The sequence below is a fragment of the Vombatus ursinus genome, unplaced genomic scaffold (assembly GCF_900497805.2).
Source record: "Vombatus ursinus unplaced genomic scaffold, bare-nosed wombat genome assembly UNPS02014786.1, whole genome shotgun sequence".
Classification (NCBI taxonomy): Eukaryota; Metazoa; Chordata; class Mammalia; order Diprotodontia; family Vombatidae; genus Vombatus; species Vombatus ursinus.
Window position 1 is genome coordinate 20,838,299 of NW_020954564.1, and position 18,933 is coordinate 20,857,231.

Genomic DNA, 18,933 nt, shown 5'->3' on the forward strand with positions numbered 1-18,933 from the left:
ATTGTCTTAGCACTGTAATATGGGAAAACCTTGATTTGAATTTCCACTTGAAGTAATCTACCATTTTATGTCGGTGGAATTTCTTCCATTTGAAGTATTAGTTTTTAAAATAGGAAAATGCAACTCTCCTTACTTGCCCAGATGATTTTTTTTTCCTCCTTCATTATTTGATCTTTACAGAAACATTTTCTCTTCATTATTTTTTTTCAACACTTCTAGCAAGGTATCTCTGTTGAACTGTTGTTTTGACTGCTCAGCAGAGAAGTTATATTGGATGATTATGGGGCAAAGAATTGTTTTAATGTGTTCTATTTGTGGAGTAAAATTAGACAGTTTCTTGGGGAATAGACATTATTTTAAAATCTCTTGCTAATCTAACAATGACTCATTTCTGCCTTTGAATCACTACTTATTTTTTCTCTTGTTTTCTTCTGTTGTTACCTCAGAGTTTCTCTACCACAGGGGAGGGGAAAGAACATAGTGCATCTTGATGGATTTACAGTAATAAATGCTTGTCCTGTATAAGATTTCTCTCCACATCTTATAGATGGGCTAACTTTGACAGTACTCTCTGGGATCTATTAATGTTAATGGGATTTGTGTGTGCAGAATAAAGGGGAAACCAGATTTGTCATCCATGGCTGGAGATTTAGAATCCTCAGGCCATTTTTCCCTCCCTCCTTCAGTCAGTGAGCTGCCTGGCCATTAGCTGACAATTGCCCTTATTGACTCACAGGGGGAGGCTTTTATGAAGGATCCTGGGACACCATTGTGTTGCCTTACCTTCGCCTTCCCCGAAGTGCTGTAGGCAGCTTGTAGTTTTGCATTGTTGTTTCACTTGTGTGAAGCATGATGAGAAAGGAAACAGAAAAGCAGAATTTAAAGTTAGTGAGTTGAACAGTTTCAGCTTTTGGGGAATGGGAAGGATGGGAATTGGCTTTTGAGGCCTTTGTGAGTGTGTCACCCTGCTCACTCTTTGTGGTGCTTGTGTGGGCTATCTGATTAATCGTATTTTTGGAAATCCAGAAGTTAGGATGGTGTTGGGCTTGTACTGACAAAGATGGTTCTCTTTGTCTTCTCCTCCTTCTCAGCGTGGTGTTAATACAGACAGTGGCAGTGTCTGCCGGGAGGCTTCCTTTGAAGGCATCAGCCAGTAAGTTAATACCTGGGCTAAGGTTGGGGGAGGGGGGAAGAGAGTACAGGGTGGTGAGGGGTCATGGGGGTTTTGCACATATTAATGAATCCTTATTCTCTGCCCAATTAAGTTTTCTTGCAAGTGTTTCTTTAACTACAAATTAGTTGTTAAAGCCACAAAGATTTTTTTTTTAGAACAAGCTTCCTTTAGTATGTTTAGAAAATGTTCAGAAAAATTGGCTGCCAGAAAGCCTTTCAAGTTTTAGTTTAAAGAAAAAACACTGTGCTTCTGCTTTGTTCTAACCTAAGCAAGTACGTGACAGTCAGTACTTAATGAACACTGGCAGAGAAGGTTCATTTTCCTTGGAAACACTTGATTCCCTACTTTTGGTAGTTGAAACTTATGTTCTTTGAGCTGAATTTTCATCCATCTGCCACAATCCAAAGTTTAGGCCACCTTCTCCTCTTGCCTAGGCTATGTTTAAAAAAAAAAGTTTTTGTTGATATTCTTTGTTTTTACATCATCTATATTTTCCATTTATCTCTCTGTCTTTCTCTCTCTCTCATACACACACACACACACACACACACACACACACACACACACACACGCACACCCCCTGGACTCTTGAAAGAACCACCTAATTGGTCTTGCCTTCGGTCTCTATCTGAGAACCTATATACTCTGCCAGTATCTTTTCTCTGCATAACTTTGTTCATATTGTTTCTCTGATCACAAACATTAAGTGACTCCCAGCTGCTTACCAGATAGTCTAAACTCTTCAGTCTGATATTCAAGGCCCATAGAATAGCTTCATCTGACTTATCCAAGTGAATTTCCCATTACTCTTCTTTAGGCATTTTCTGTTCTTCTGCATATGTTGTATACGTTCTCATCATCACGTCTCTGCTCATGCTTTTTCTCAAATCTACTTATCCATTACATCCAAACTCAAGTCTCTCACCTTCATCAAGTAGACTTCAACCCTTCTTGATCTATCCTTTCTATTTCATTTAACAAATATCATTGAATACTTGGGGAGCTACTCTGGTCATTGATTTCAGGCAAAGGAAACAGAATGAATAGGGACATAGATGCAGGAAATCTGGATCATATTTAGAGTGTTTAGAGAGAATATAGGAATAGAAGTAGTGTGTGATAGATCTGGAAAGGTTAGTTGGAGCTTAATCAATGCAGGAGATCTAGGTTTCAGAATCAGTGCTAAGGTCAAAGCCTTGGGAGTGGATGGTCTCACTGAGGAAGAGAGTGTGGAGAGAGAATTGCAGAGAGCTAAGAATGGATCCCTGGTAACTGCTAACTTTAAAGGGTGAAGGGGAATAGAGAAGACAGCTAAGGATAGGAATCAGGGAGTGGTCATAAAGCTAGTAGGAGAACTAGCAGAATACGGGGTTTGGAGAATCATACATAAATAGCATTAAGGAAGAGAGTCAAAAGTATCAAAACCTGAAGAAAGGTCAAGATGAGCCAAGACCAAGAAAGTGCCATTCATTGCTGCAATAAAGAGGTTACTGGTAACCCTTAAAGGAGAAATTCAGTTGAGAGAGTAGTTTCTTGTCCCAGGTAGGGCAGGAAACCAGATTTGAAGAGTTGAGGAGAAGATAGGTATGAAGGAAATTGAAGCAACCAGCCTAGACTACTGTTCCTGAACAATTTGCCCAAGTTTATTCCATATACCATTTCCACTAGTCTTGAATTCTTTAATTTTTAGATATATTCATAAATCTTGTCCTTAACTAGATTAGAAGGCACGGAACAATGCCTTTCTTATTCTCCCTCTATCTTTTCCCTCCCCCATGGTGACAAACCCAATCCTTTGAATAAAACAGGATCTCAAGAAATACTCACTGAATGGCTGATAGAACTTGAAGCTAAGTTTCCATTATAGGATTTGAGGGTCAGGACTATGTGAATAAGTGTTTTCCATAGTTCAATATTTATTGAACATCTGTTCAGTGGGGCAGTTGGTTGTGTACCAATGGGAAGGGGCGGCTACAGGACATAGAGATAGCTTGCAGTATAGATTGGGTTATACACAAACAACAGTTAATGATTCCCCCTCTTTCATTTACCAGCCTTCTGGATGTAGGTTGGGAAGCAATAAGGGGAAATGTTCAAATAACTGGTCTTGTATAATTAAGACTCCCTCTCCAGGTTGCATGTAGGTGGTAGAATAGTGATAGTGGTGGTGGCCAGGGAGCTAGGTTGATTCTAAGACCTTGAGGGAAGAAGCTTTCCTTCCTCCCCACTGCCTGAGTGGTTGGCTCAGTTTGTGGCCTGATGCTCCACATTTGTCGTTCGTTATACAGACATGTGCATTAGACCTACCTGCTGCCATTTGCTGTTCTTCTAAGCAAGACGGGATCCTAGAAACTTATTTTGCCTTCCTCCCACAACAGGCTGTAGTTTGAGCCACACAGTAGCCCTTTGGCCTTACTCCTGGCCTTTTTAGGATCTCCTCTGTGTATGACTCCTGAGAGGGAGGCATGCATTTGCCTTATGTGGCTCGTTTGGATCTCTTATTCTGGGAAAACAAAATATGAAAATATGTTCTTGGATGACAACAATGTCAGTCCTGAGGTAAGCCACCAGTGGTTTCTGAGCACCATAAATGAGTCTATGCATGCACCTGTGTGTGTGTGTGTCTGTGTGTATGTGTGGGTGTGCTCATCTATGTGTGTATGTGTATTTGGGGATGCTCCCAGTGAACAACTCTGTTAGGAGTTCAGTTAAGGTACTACACTTAATGAATGTGTACGGTCTTCCTATACTATGGAGGATGGAAACTAACTGAAATTTAGTCCTACCCAGCTTTTTCTTGGTCAACCACCTTTATAGCTTCAGCAGGTTCCAAGGGCCTAGAGTGTATGTTCCACTTGTGATGGGTTAGAAGTTTTACCTTCCTTCCTTTCATAGATGGAGAACTAGCCATGGGTGGCAGTCAGCCCCCAAGAGCAGAGCTCATGTGGTACATGATACCCAATCCTTTGCACTCTATGACTTCCACCAGTATCTCATTTGCCTGGTGACCGAAGTCAAGCTGCTAGACCAGTGTTGTTGCCTACTCCTCAGGAACTTCTGCTGTCCTGCCTGCTTCCTGACCTCTGATCAGGCTAGGTGCAATCAATCAATAGACATTATTAAGCACCTACTAAGTGCATGATATTATGCCAAATGCTGGGGATACAAAAAGAGGCAAAAGACAGTCCCTGCCCTCAAGGAGCTTACATTCTAACCGAGGAGACAATATGCAAACAAATACCTACAGAGCAACCTATATTCAGGATAAACAGGAACTAATTAAAAGAGGGAAGGCACTGGAATTAAAAGGGGTTGGGAAAGAAAGTAGGATTTTAGTTGGGCTTTAAAGGAAGCCAAAGAGGTCAGTATCAGAGTGGAGGAGGGTGCATGATCATGGGTAATTTTGGCTATGGCTTTGGAGTCAGGTTGGGGCCTTCACATTGGTTTACCAACATGGTTCGTTACTGACCGAGGCCTTCAGCCACAGAAGGCAAGCTAAGGGTGTCTTACCAGTGATGAGGCTGCTTTTTCATCAATGCTGGCCTTTAGGGAAGATGATAATGTGACATCCCACACCTACTTCACTTGCCACACCAAAACCCACCCTCATACACAGTGAGTTGTAATGTCATAAGCAATATTTTTGGTGAAGTAAGTTAGTGACAGAAAAAAATAACTTACAATTATTTATAAGTATGAGCTGTGTGAATTTATGTGCCTTGTATGTGATGTAGGGATGATTAGGAAGGATTATGAGCTCATAAATATGTATCACTTTCTCCCAATGATAAAAAAGATTGGAGCGGGGGAGAAGTGAATATCACACTCGCTTCTTTTCATCTTACAAATCTCCAGTTTCCTCCTGGGAATTTCTCTAATGCAGTTTGTGTGTCTCTTCACTTCTCCCTGATTAACCCAATTCATTGATATGCCAGCTCAGGAAGCCTGCTTGGCGTTCAAGCTTGCCTGCTTCTCTTCTCAGCTTGTTATTTTTACTTGATCTGGCTTATTGGTGATGGAGGAAATGTGCACACACACACACACAAGCCACGTGCAGGCTTTGAGCTGGCTTGTCCTTTGAGAAAGGTCTGAGTGTGGGCTACAAGAAGCCTGCCTTTCACCTCCCCATCCCTGGCCAGAAAGCACCAACCCTTACAGCTCAAGCACAGACTTTCAGAATGGTAACTTTGAGGTCCCCGAAGCTGTTGTTTCCCCAGGATCTCATTTATATCTAAAAAGAGTCTGCTTGCAGTGACTCATGCCAACTTCTCCCCTGGCATCTCGGCAAAGAGAACGGATTTTTTGACGTCGGGCAGAAAGAACAGGTCTTTTTTGCTGGAGGGCTGAGGTAGCTTCCTTTGTTTTCTCCCACCTTCTCTACTGCTGCCCTGAGACTTATGCTCCAGAGAGTTCCCTTCAATTTTCATTGAGGGATGTGGCCCTATAGAAGATATGGCTGACATGAATCTAGGCACCAGCTGGGCCCTTGGCTTAGAATGGCAAGCCTGCCTCGGGCAAGTCTTGAAAATGGGGAGGGCACTGTGCAGAAGGAACACCTCCCACTCCATCCCTTGCCTATTTATTGCCTTCCTTCTTGTCTTGGCATGGAAAATAGAGAGTAGTTATAAAATTTAGAGATGGAAGGGGATGTTACTAAAGGAAGGGTTATGAGCTCATAAATATGTGTCACTTTCTCCCAGTGATTAAAAAAATGTTGATTTCATCACATTACTGATGAGGAAACCAAGGCACAGAGGAATTCAAGGACTTGACCAAAGCTATTTAAAATAAACGAAGATTCATACCCACATCCTGTATCTCTGACTTTAGTGTTCTCCAGTGCTTAAGGTTCCTGGCACTTTGGAAGCATCTAATAAATGCTTGTTGAGAGTTGACTGACATCCTTCCTTCTGGATCTTGGTCTCCTGGGTAGGTGAGGCTTTTTTTGGACTTGGTATCCCATTTCTTCACCCTTTTGTGACCTCTCTTCTCTCTTTTTCAATGCCAGATTTAGGACTGTCAGCATTCTTCTTAACCCATATATTGTTCAGAGGGAAGGGTACTGACATCATATGATTTTTCACATCTGTAAAAAAAGCATGAGCACCCCTGCCTGCTGAAGCATTGTGTTCCTTCAAAGAACTCCTCTCAGGTTGAACTGAGGTGCATGGGCCTCCCTTGAGAGGACCCCAAGTCAATTTTATTTCACCTTTGAGGAAGGATGTTCTGAGCCTAGTTTCTTGGGTTTGGCCTCCTCCCTATACACTCAGTGAAATGCATTCTATGAAGAAGTGGCAGAAAATTTATATTTTTTGGGGGGAAACAAGGAGGTAAGATGGGGGGTAATTAGCAATTGAATTTAAGAATTTTATTGAAAAAGACTTCTGCATGAAAATGATAGAAAATAAGACTTACCTGTATTACCATCATAACATCTCTTGCATATGCCCCCTTCTCCTCCTTTCACCCACAGGTGAAGGTCCCCATCACCTCATGCCTAGACCATTGAAAGAGCCTGCTGGTGGGTCTGCCTGCCTCAAGTCTCTCCCCGTTCTAATCCATCCTCCACTGAGATGTCAAAATGACTTTCCCAAAGGGTACATTTGACTATGTCACACCCTGACTGCCCATTCAGTAAATTCCAATGACTCTCTCTGTGATCAAATGTAAAATCTTCTGTTTAGTGGTCAAAACCCTTCATAACTGCCTTTTCCCCTTTTCAGTCTTCTTACACCTTACACCCAACTCTCCAACCTTTGTGTACTCTGCACTGCAATGACACTGACCTCCTTACCCCTCCTCAAATGAGACACTCCATTGCCTGGCTGCAGACATTCTCTCTAGCTGTCCCCATGCCTGAAATGCTTTCCCTCCTCATCTTTATCTCTTGACTTCCCTGCTTTTCTTCAGGTCCCAGCTAAAACCCCACCTCCTCCTCCTCCTCCTCCTCCTTCTTCTTCTTCTTTTTTAAAATAATTACTTTATTTTTAGTTTTCAGCATTCACTTCCATAAGATTTTGAGTTTTGAATTTTTTCCCATTTTCTCTCCTTTCCCCTCCCCCAGATTGTGTACAGTCTAATATAGGCTCTACTTATACATTCACATTAAGCATATTTTCCCATTAGTCATGATGTAAAGAAGAATTAGAACTTATGGGAGGAATCACAAGAGTGAAGCAATAAAACAAAACAACAAAAGAAAAGGAGAGCAAATAGTATGTTTCCATCTGCTTTCAGACTCCATAGTTCTTTCTCTGGATGTGGATAGCATTTTCCATCATGAATCTTTTGGAGTTGTCTTAGATTCTTGCATTGCTGAAAAGAGCCAAGTCTATCAAAGTCTAGTGTGGCTGTTAACTGTGTATGATGTTCTCCTGGTTTTGCTCATTTCACTCAGCATCAGTTTGTATAACTCTTTCCAGGTTTTTCTGAAGTCAACCTGTTCATCATTTCTTATAGCACAATAGGATTCCATTACATTCATATACCACAACTTGTTCAGCCAGTCCCCAATTGATGGGCATCCCTTCAATTTCCAATTCTTTGCCACCACAAAAAGAGCTGCTATAAATATCTTTGTAGATGTGGGTCCTTTTCCCATTTTTATGATCTCTTTGGGATACAACCCTAGAAGCGCTATTGCTGGGTAAAAGGGTGTGCACATTTTTATAGCCCTTTGGGCATAGTAAAATTCCACCTTCTCCCAGAAGCCTTTCCCAAGTGCCCTTAATTCTAGCATCTTCCTTCTGTGGATTATTTCTAATTTATCCTGTATATAACCTGTTAGAACAAAGTTATTTGCATGTTGTCTCTTCCCATTGGATTGTGAGCTCCTTGAGGGCAGGAACTGTTTTTGCCTTTCTTTGTATCCCCAGCACTTAGCACAATGCTTGACATGTAGTAGCTGCTTAATAAATGTTTAACTGATTGATTATCAATTCATTAGAACGCATTAAATTGCAATCCAAGCTAACATAATAACTCTGAAATATCATCCAGTTCTTTACCAGGCTGTTTTCACTGGAGTTTCCAGGAAATATACTTCATAAAAAATAGATTTTTTACCACATGAATGGAAACAGGCTTCATGGTCTAGGATGCTCCTAACTGATTTGGGGGCTAGGCCATCCCCCTGCTCCCTTTGCTTGCTCTGTCTCAGGATGGCACTTTATTATCTCTCTTCTTTGAGTATGGCCTTGTGTTTAACAAAGGTTCATGGTAGGGGGTACGTGCTCGTGGCCTGATCAAGGTCTTTATTTACAGCCATTGGTATTGAAAATGCCCACTCGGGCAGTCAGAGCTCCACAGCAGTCAGTGGTATGAAGGGCTCTGTAATCTTTGTTGAGTGGGGAGGTATTTCTTCCCCCACCCACAGGTCAAATTCTTCATTGATTTTTCTCTTTTTTTCTTTTTTCTGCTCTATGTGTGTGAGAGAGAACTGCCTGTCTTCATCTTTGCTATATCACTTTGTGCTGCTGGTCTTCACATTCCTCATCTGTCTGACCCCCATTTGCTGGTTTTTGGGGGCTTATTAGTCCTAGCATTCCTTAGGTCTTAGTGCTTCTGTCTACAGTAGGTAAACTTGCCCTGGAGTGCTGTTGGCTCACTGGACAAGGTCCAGTACTTTTTCTCTTTGATTGTTATGATCCTCTGCTTTCATGGTCTTGCTCCATTTCCAGTGACCCACCCTTTTTTCTCATTAAAGCTACCTGAGCTGTTCTCTGGCTCTTGCTTCTGTTTGGTGAGTTGTCTTCAGTGCTGTCCTCCTTGCTCCCTGGTAGCTTAGTTGAAGGACACCAACACTGGGCCCTAAAAGGGGGGCCCTGGCTCGTCTCCCAGATTCCTGCAAGCTGGGTAGAGATGAAATTTATTCTTGAGGACTCTCTTCTGTTTTCACCAGTTCCATCTGTCTCTCCTCCTTGGGCCTTTCTCTCTGGTGCTGTTCGGCTGTGGATAATAATAGCCTGTTTTTTCTAAGCAGGATGAATCTTGTGTCCTTCTCCTTTGGGGAGACTTAGCTGCTTCTGTCACCAACTGCCTTGTCACTTCCCTAATGATGTTGCTTATTTTCTTTCGGTTTTCAATCCTTTTGAACTTCTTCAGAAACACATCTGATCTCAAGCTGTTGATTAATTGCCTATTTTAACAAGTTGTCCTTGTGTTTGGTTCCTCTTTGAGACCGGTGGGCCTTTTGTTCCTGAAGACAGTCTAGGAGAGTCACCTTTGCCCTGGCATTGTGAAACAGAGCTGGTCATAGTAGGATAGCACTTGACATCAGGTACCGAGTATGTATTGCCTCTGAATTTGCTGCCGGGTGACATTGTTTAGTTGTATGTTACGGATGCCTAGAAAGAAGTTCCATCAGAAACCTACCTCTGACTTTTTCATAAAATTCCTTGCTAGTTGGCATGGTCAGACATTTGATAATCAGAGGATGAGAGATTTGATCCTAAAGCTGGTGGGAATAAAGGCTCCCTCTTTAGCAGTGGTGTTTGTTACCCTCTTCAGGCCAATAGGGTTCTATTTGTGGCAGTGGGGGAGGCCCCCATATTAGCCTGCATGTCATACTCCTGCCTCCCTTGTCCCAGCCCACCACTAACATGTAAGCTCCTTGAGGGAAGGAAAGGGGTCATTTTTTGATCTTTGTATCCACAACACAGTGCTTTGTACATATTTGAATTTAATTCCTGAGTTAAGTAGTTCAGTGGCTTTACTTATAGAGAGCATGCCCACACCCTTCACTGAAGCATCTTGCGTGAGTTCTACAAGCTAATAGTAAGAGGCAGCTGCAATATAATGGAAAGAATGTTGAACCTAGAGTCAAGAGACCTGGGTTCCAATTATAGCTTTGACAGTTATCTAACTATGACTTTGGGTAAGTCATCTAACCTCGTGAGCCTCAGTTTCCTCATGTAAAATAGGACTACCTTATAGGGTTAGTGCTTTGCAAACTTTAAAGTGCTATACAAATATGAGTTGCTATTAATCAGTTGAAGTCAATATTTATTAAACACATATTCTGTGCAAGGCACTGTGCCAGCTGTGTATTGTGTGTTATCTTCCTTTGGAAGGCATTGACCAAGGAGAACCATGGCAGTCTTCAGATTGGTTGGTGGTGAAGAGAGGGAAGAACCATGGAAATAGAAGGAGCATCAGACTTGGCTATAGAATTATACCTGGACAGGATGGGAGAGGGGAAAGGAGACCCCTTAGGAGGTGACAGACAGTTGGGGAAAAGGATTTTCTGTTCTTATATGTATGGTACCACTGTTTCTGCTCATGCCAACTTCTGCTGCTGATGCATTCAGCTCAATTAAAAAGGTATTTATTGAGCTTATTGATGGACCTAATTCTGGATGGATCTAGATCTAAGCTCTGTGGGGAGACTATGTACAATGGGATCTTTCCTCAGGGGCTGGGTTTTCAAGGCAGGTGCCATAGAACACCATGCCAGGATAGTGTCGAAGATAGCATTCTATACATATCTAGTATAGAGGAAAGTTCCACATAATTAGGACACAGTCACGAAAGCGTGGTATATTGGGAAACATGCTGGATTTGGAGTCAGAACACCTGAGTTTGAGTCTTCCCTCTGTGACCTTGCAGAAGTCATGGCCCCTTTCAGGGCCTCAGTAAAGTGAGGGGATTGGAGGATGAGGTAAACTCTAAGGTCCCCTGCAGGTCAAGTATTCTGATTCTGGGAAGCAATGTGAAGTCAGTCAGGGAGGTGAAAGTGCAGCATTGGCTGAAATTATCAAGCAAGTCAACAAACTGTTGGCGGCTCTGGGCTAGAAGCTGGTGAGAACAGGATAAAAATGACAATGTCCTTGGCCATTAGGATCTTGGGTTCCATTAAGAGGAGGACGATATGGTACGTATGCAGAGAAGTGTAATGGAAACGAGAGAGAGAGATCCCAAGATGCTCCAGGAAAACTTGACGAAGGAAAGGACCCTTTTAGCTGGAAGACTCAAGGGAGAAATAGGAGAAAGCTCTTGAGCCTTAAAGAAAAAGACATAGGACTCAAACTGGGCCTCGAAAAGGAGGTTAAAATTTGTGTAAGTGAAAAACGGAGAGAAGGACATTCCAAACAGATTGAATGATGTGATCAGAAGCATGGAGGTTGGAAATGAATATGACATGTGCAGGGGAGCAGAAGGCAGTGAGTCTGGCTGAAGTAACGGATTTCAGTTGGGAAAGCTGGAAAGACAAGATTGGAGAGAAAGGGTGCTCCTGTTCTCACAGAAGACAAAACCAAAGACAGTAATTTGGACTTGGAACTATCTGGAGATGAGGTGGTAATTTCTAGAGCTCCTTTTCCTTCAAGAGGGAGGGAGGTCGTATGTTCATATATGCTTCGTAGATTTGGATTTAGGTTCTGTAAGGTGGGCCCAAACTAAGGGATCGTCTACCTTATCATTTAGTAATTTACTAATTTCAGAGACCTTGAAGGCCTGAGTTTCATTCACCTTCTGGAAGAACAACATCTATCTTCCTAACTATGTTGGGACCTATGTAATGTGAGGTACCAAGGGCTCAAGTCATTTTCCATGATGTTTTCATAGGAATTGATTATTCAGAATAAGCATGTTTCTTGTCTTTGGCTATTTTTACTAAAATTGCCTTGCATATTTGAAGACAATTTGTTACAAATTAATTCCATTTAAATAATCAGTTAAATGTGAAATTACTGAATTTAAGGTTGCGAGAATATTAACACATGGAGATATGAATTTTGAAATATAGGAAAAGCATGACTATTATTAGAATGTAATAGGAAAATAAATTTCATGTATTTTGGTGGCCAATTTGGCCATGCTTAGTGCTTTCTGGCCCTTGTTAATGCACATAGTATAGCAATATTTAGAATTAGATAATTTAAAATAATCTTTGATTATTTTTTGAGACTGATAAAAACTCAGAATACTCATCATAGTATACAGAAGGCTTGCTTCACAACTCTGTAAGGTTCCCACCATAAGAATTATTATGTCCATTTTATACATGAGATAAATCACTTCTGGAAGGGAAAATGACTTACCCAAGGTTATCAAGCTAGTAAGCATAGGAGCCAGGATGCAAGCCAGTTTTTTGGTCCTCCCTCTGGTGGGCACATTATCTCCTGTTTTGTGTTGCCTTTGGCTGCTGGTTCAGTAAGCCTCTTGGACTTTATTCCTGCCCCTCCACCACATGTTGGTTCAGTCATTCAGTATCTCTTAAGCCTCAGTTGTATGTGGGCAAGTCACTTAACTCTTCTGAGTCTCAATTTCCTCATGTGTAAAATGAGGATAATACAGCCCATAGTATTTACCTTACGGAGTTGTTATGTATCAGATATAAAGTACCCAATGTCAAGAGAATGTATAAATCAATTAAAAAGGGTTTGAGTGCTTACTGTGTGCTAGGTCCTGTACTAAGTGCTGGGAATACCAAGAAGGACAAAAGCAGTCCCTGGCCTCAAGAAGTCCCTCCTGTAGTGGGGGAGGCAACAGGCAAATTAAAAAATTAAAAATGAAAAAATGAAAAAAGTACCTACAAATTACACACAGACTAGATGAGAGATAATATCAGCGGTGAAGGCCCCAAGCATCTTGGGGAGCCTGGGAAAGGCTTCCCATAGAAGGTGGACATTGAGCTGAGTTCTGAAGGAAACCAGGAAATCTGAGAAGTGGAGGTGAGGAAAGAACATTCTGGCCATGGTAATAGCCAGTGCTTAGGCATGAAGAACACCATGTGCAAGACACAGGAAGTAGGCCTGTGGAGTGGGATTGTAGAGTGTGTGGAGGGGAATAGAATGTAAGAAGACTGGAATGATGGGAAGGGGTTCAAGTTTGTTTGCCAAAGAGATAACTTCACGTTTGATCATGGAGGTGATAGCGAGCCACTGGAGTTTATTGAGGGAATTTTTTGGTGGGGGAAGAGGGTGACATGGTGAGACCTATACTTGATAAAGATAATTTGGCATCTGAGTGGAGGACAGATTAGAGTTGGGAGACTGGAGCTAGGTAGCCCACTTAGAAGGCTATTGCAATGGGCAGATTAGAAGTGATTGAGGGCCTAAACTAGGACTGTTGTTGTCCGAGTTCAGAGAAGGGGATATATATGAGATGTGAAGGTAGAATTGGTAGGATTGTATGTTCCTTGAGGGCAGAGACTGTCTTTATTCTTATTATTTGTATCCCTACTGCTTAGCATAATTCCTGGCACATAGTAGGTACTTAAATACATGTTCCTTGACTATTGCATTTGGCAACAGATTGGGTATGTGGAGCTCATGAGTACAAGTGAATAGTGGAGTATCCCACCTGGTTGTGCTCCTGGACTCTTCCATCATGTCCCAGGAATCTTTTCATCCTGCAAGATCACTTCAGCTCTAGGACTTGTTTTGTCAGTACCTTCTGCCCCAGCTGTGTGACCTTGGCAAGTCATTTAACTCTTCTGAGTCTCAATTTCCTCATGTGTAAAATGAGGCTAATACAGCCTGTAGTATTTACCTTAGGGGTTGTTAAGTATCAGGTATCAAGTACCCAGTATTGCTGTGCTTTACAAGCACAGATTTACAGGGTTGTCATAGGCAACACCATCCTTCCAGTTACCTGGGCTTACAACTTCAGTCAGTCACTCAAGTAAACATATATTAGGCATATATGTACCAGGCACTATGCTAAGTGCTAGGGATACAAAGAAAGGCAAAAGATAGTCCCTACCCTCAAAAAGCTTACAATCTAATGAGAGAAGACAACATATAAAAGGAATTAGAAAAGCAAGGGGAGGGCAGAAGGTATCTGCCATAGGGGAGTAATGGAGATGTCCAGAGGAATGTGGCTGGGTGAGGCAAGAAGAGGAGACTGACCTGGGCTTTCTCCTTAAATGAAGGTTCTGGGAGGAAAAATCATTTTTTGGAGAAAAGGGAGATAAAGAGAGCTAAGGGAGTGTCCAGGCCATGCCACTGACTGAACCTGGCCTTTTACCATTTCCCATGTCTTCACCTGCTTTTCAATTTCTGCTGCTCTGGGCCTAGTCAAAGCCTGGGTCTTCTTTTTCAGGCTGACCAGACTGACCAGGCAGTGTACCCTAGTTTCATGAAACTACCCAACCCACTTTAGTGAGGTTCATCAGCCTTGTAGTCAGTCACCAGCATTTTCTTCATTCTGTATAGGACATTGCTTTCCCTAATGCCAAGCTGGCATTTGACTAAACGTGAGACAAAATCTAGGTTGTCTTCTTGATTTATGTTGTCTGCTCTCCTCTCTTCCATGTGACCTGTTTATTCTTCTCTGAGTTTCCTTGTGTCCTTTGTCTGCCTCTCTTTTATATTTTGTGAAAAGGACTTTGACTTTCAAAGGTTATTAGTTGCTTTTCTGGGTTTTTTTTTTGTTTGTTTTTTTTTTTGGTGGGGGAGGATCTGGACACTTTGAATTAAATTATCCTGATTTTGTATTTATAAATGCAATGAGTGTTGGTATACTCTCATTGCCACAGAGGAGGCTGTGACACTTCTAAGCTCTCTTCTCATCACACCTCTGGCCTCTGGCCTCTGACACCTCATGATTACCTATTACATTGCTACAGCACCAATGTTTTCGTTTCCTTCGACACCAATAAAATATCCACAAAGATTCTGCTCAGTAGAATAAAAACTAACTGAAAGCTGCTGTGTCTGTGCTCATGCTCCCTGCCTGTGATCATGGGTATTTGTCACTGGGTCCAGTTCTCTGTGTCTGAATCTGTGACCACGTGTCTGACTTTTACCTTTTGCAAGTTGAAGGTTGAACTTGGGGATACTCAGCTTTTGTGACTGGCCTCTTTGCTGTATCTGGCTTTGGGAATGAATGTCAGGTTGACGTTTGCTTCCTTTGCTTCATGTGCCATTTCCTGGCCCGCTCTAATTCCTGATGTAATTATTTTTTCTTGGCATTATGTACCCTGTAAAGCTTCTAACATAGTTGCTGTGTGCGCATCCTTTATTAGTAAAGGCCAAGGAACTTTTCCAGATGGGAGTAAATCTGATCTTTTTTTTATATGGGTGACTTTGTGAAGGCATTACATTTTTTTTCCCTTTCATTTTTCAACTTTGCCTTAAAAAAAGCAAAAAATCCTTTTATTCAGTCGGCACTTGCATCCATCATGATGCCTTCTTCACTTGGGGTAATTCTGACCTCCTGGCACTTTCACCGAGGAACAGCTCACTGTCATTAACATAGCCGGGAAGCCGCCGGAGGTAGCGAAGACCTGTTGGACCTGAAGTTAGAAGAGATCTGGGTTTACATTCCATCTCTGAAACTTCCTGTGACTGTGGGAAGGTCCCGTAGCTCTTTGAGGCCATTTCCTCTAATGTGAAATGAGGATGACAGTAACACAGGGTTAGTATGAAGCTCAAAGGAGCCAACGTTTATAAAGAACTTCACAAACCTTACAGCGTTATAGAGAAATGGCAGTTATTACTCATCTCACCTAACGACCTCCATGGGGTGATTTCATAGCAAAAGTGATTCTGAAATTGATTGTTGTAGATCTGCTCATATCTGAGTGATTCTTCCACTTCATCTATCCCAGGAATGTTATCATGCTTAGCTTAATTTTTAAAAAATTAAAAGTATAAAGTGCTGTGAACCACTCAGATATGTGTTCTGCAAATGGAAATGCTTGTCATTGCTACACTTCATGTGATTTTGGAATCTCTTAGGTCATTTTGGCTTATAGCTAATTAATATTCTTGAAATGAAAACCAAACATTATGACCTTAATTTTAGTGGATGTTTGGCAAGAGTTTCTTCTCTTTCCACTGAGCCGTTCACAGCGAGCATCCAGAGGCCTTGGAGGAGTTTTCCAGAGGCATGCCTGGAAGATGAAGTAGTTCAGTAGGTGATTAGTCCAGGCTATACATGAATAGAAGTTCTTTGGTTCAGAGAACAAGGCTAAGGTTTGTTTTTATTTTTTATCTTTTTTTTGCTATAATATTTTAAAAATAATTAGATGGAACATTTTGTCATATGAAACTTGGGAGTAGTTTGTACTCCTCTCATGCACTTATTTTCTTGTTTTTTATTACAGTTTGTCACTTTTATTGAACTGTGAGCTTTTATTTAATTAGTCTTTGAATCTTTTCTCAGTGCCCAGTGCAGGGCACTACATCTTAGGAACTTCGTAAATGTTTGTTAATTGGATTGATGCATTTTGTTGTCTTTTGACAGGTTCAAAGTCAACAATACTATTCTTCACCCAGAAATTGTGGAATGGTGAGTATTCATTCCTGAATTTATTTATCCCTTATAAAGTGGCTTTCTCCCTTCCATCCTTTCTGTCACATCTAGTCACCAGGTCTGAGGCAACACTCACTCCTCAGCCTTTGCCTCCAAATAGGGTCAGGTTCCAAAATCACGTCCTGTCCAGAGCATAAAGAAGCAGCCAGGTGGTAACTGGGACCAGAACTTCATGAGAATGTCAGTCATCTTCCAGGTGTAAGGCAGAAGTGAGAAACTAAGGGTCGGTTGACTAGAGGTGGAGGTTTCAAATCAAGGAGAGAGGAGGCCTTTCTACAGGAAATCAGGTGGCACACTTTCAGGGATATTGGTAAACAGACTGATTACCCCATCACCAGTGCATTGGAGGCACGTGACACCTTTGCTCTGTCTCTAAGGTGAAGCAAAAGTGGTGAGAATCTCCTCAAGAGAAGAGTGGTGCAGGCTGGCTGTCCCACCCCAAACTGAGTCCAGCCCCCTTACAGTGGGCACTTAACATCTCTTATTGAAATTTCTCCTGAGAATAAAGTTACCTGAAAAGACCGGCTGGAGTTCTTGAATAGTATTTTCTTTAGAAAAAATGTCCCTCCTAACTTTTTCCCCCCACTTTTAACCCTGAAATGGCTTTGCAACTGCTGGCACCTGAAATTCCCTCTTTGAGCCATGGCTACTCACTGGACCCACATCTTGTCTCAGTGTTGGTGGATCAGTGATGTCCTGTCGATATTTTCTTGACTCCTGAGAGATGAAGTATTAGGTCATGCTTCAGAAAGAAGTGAACTTTAATTCTAGTTAGATCCCGTGGCTCTAAGATGAACTTTGCTTCTTAAGAATATATACTAATGTTATGAAAACGAGCACCTGAAGGAGAAATGATTTGACACTCATTGCAAACAGCAGAGTTTTATAAATGTCACATCATTATAGCTTCCTTTGGGATGGGTTTTAATGGCATGGGTCCTTTGCTGTTCTCGTGACTGTAATAATTCTCAATGAAATCCATTGCAATCATCGTAATTGCCTGCCCAGAAATGAGAGTGATGCTGGATGGAGCGAGTGTTGATGTTTCTCCCTAATTATGGGAGGAAGTGAAGCTCAATATGACATTGTCTTTCCCATGATGTCAATTACAACTTATTAGTGCGTTCAAATGATACTGCTGTGTCCTATTGGTTTTATTTCTTCTGTCTTTTCAGAAAGTGTCTAGGCACTTGTGTCTAGGCACTTAGCTCCATTTAAACCCTAAACAATTAGTACAGAACTGGGAGTCAGGAATCCTGGGCTCTCCTCTCAACTCTGCTACTGTGACCTTTGGGCAAATCCCTTCCCCACTCTGGTTCTTATTTTCCTCACTATAAAATGAAGTCTTTCTCCCATTTCCCTCTGTCCTCCCCCCACCAAGTGAATCATTCATTAATTCTAATCAGAAACTCTGTATTGGCTTGATTAAAGTAGCACAGCCTTTTGACTAGTGGACGAAACTTATTTTTAGTCTTCTCAATCCCACCCTCCCCAGAACTGGCTGCCCTGGGTAACAACCATTCTGCCTTCATGGTGTCAAGGAGAGTTTATGAAGGAGAATACAGATGGAAGTTTTCTGTGCTCTGCCAAAGAGATGCCACAGTTGTGTCTCAGTATCAGTACAAAAGAGTGGTAGGAAGAAGGGAAGGGCTGAATAATCCAAACTAGTGATGAAACAAAAAAACCATTTCCCTCTGCCTGGGCCATATAGCACCTGTTTGTGCTGCCTGTTTACCTTGTTCACTTTGTATCTCAGACAGGGGATCAGTTTTCATCCCCTGAATATATAACATGATGTCTGGGGCAGGTAGCCCGTTAAAGGCACATGTGAACCTTGAGTGGGATGAAACCCTTGCTTTGCACGGTAGTCTAGTTCACAAAGTGGATAATGTCATGCAGATAACTGTGAGAGCTAATGCCATTAGAAAGTATTCATACAGCCATGCACCTGGTTTGCAGATGACTCATGCAGCTGAGGGAATTGGGGACAACAGGGCTATGGCATCGAAGGCAGTGTCTGCTGCAGGACTGAACCTGAGCAGCAGTGGGTACATGGATTTCATGACTCACAGTCTTGATGAGCTAATAGCATTGTTGGCCTGTTTTTATGATGAAGGACATGTTCTTCATCAAATAGAGCAAAAGAGGTGATCCATACCCTACCCCTAGAACATTTTGTCATTATTAGTTGTTTTGGGAGACCATAGGCCCCTCCCTCTGACTTGGATCCTAGCAGTACAAATGCCCTGAAATGAATGCTTAGAATGTGAGGCCCTTAACACATGTTCTGACTACAGAAACCAAGCTGGTTCTGCTGAATGTACCATCGTACTCCTCAGTGCTTTGCCCCCACCTTGAGCCTCTCTTGAAAAGCCCCAGGTGTCAGGCAATCCTGCCAGGATTGAGTCTCTGACTCTGCAGAGGCCTGGATAATTCAGAGTTACTGCCTCCCCAATCTGTTTTGCCACTGGAGGGAGGGATGAGGCTTGTAAAAAAAA

General features: G+C 42.0%; 1 protein-coding gene across 1 annotated transcript in view; it reads left to right on the top strand.

The window, feature by feature from the left end:
• The window catches only part of LOC114046955 (xaa-Pro dipeptidase), a 257,017-nt gene that overhangs the window by 66,714 nt on the left and 171,370 nt on the right, over positions 1-18,933 (top strand). The window contains exons 6-7 of the mRNA XM_027867604.1: positions 1,092-1,153; positions 16,367-16,411. Of these exons, the coding sequence (XP_027723405.1) occupies positions 1,092-1,153; positions 16,367-16,411 (107 nt within the window). The remainder of the gene's footprint in view (positions 1-1,091; positions 1,154-16,366; positions 16,412-18,933) is intronic.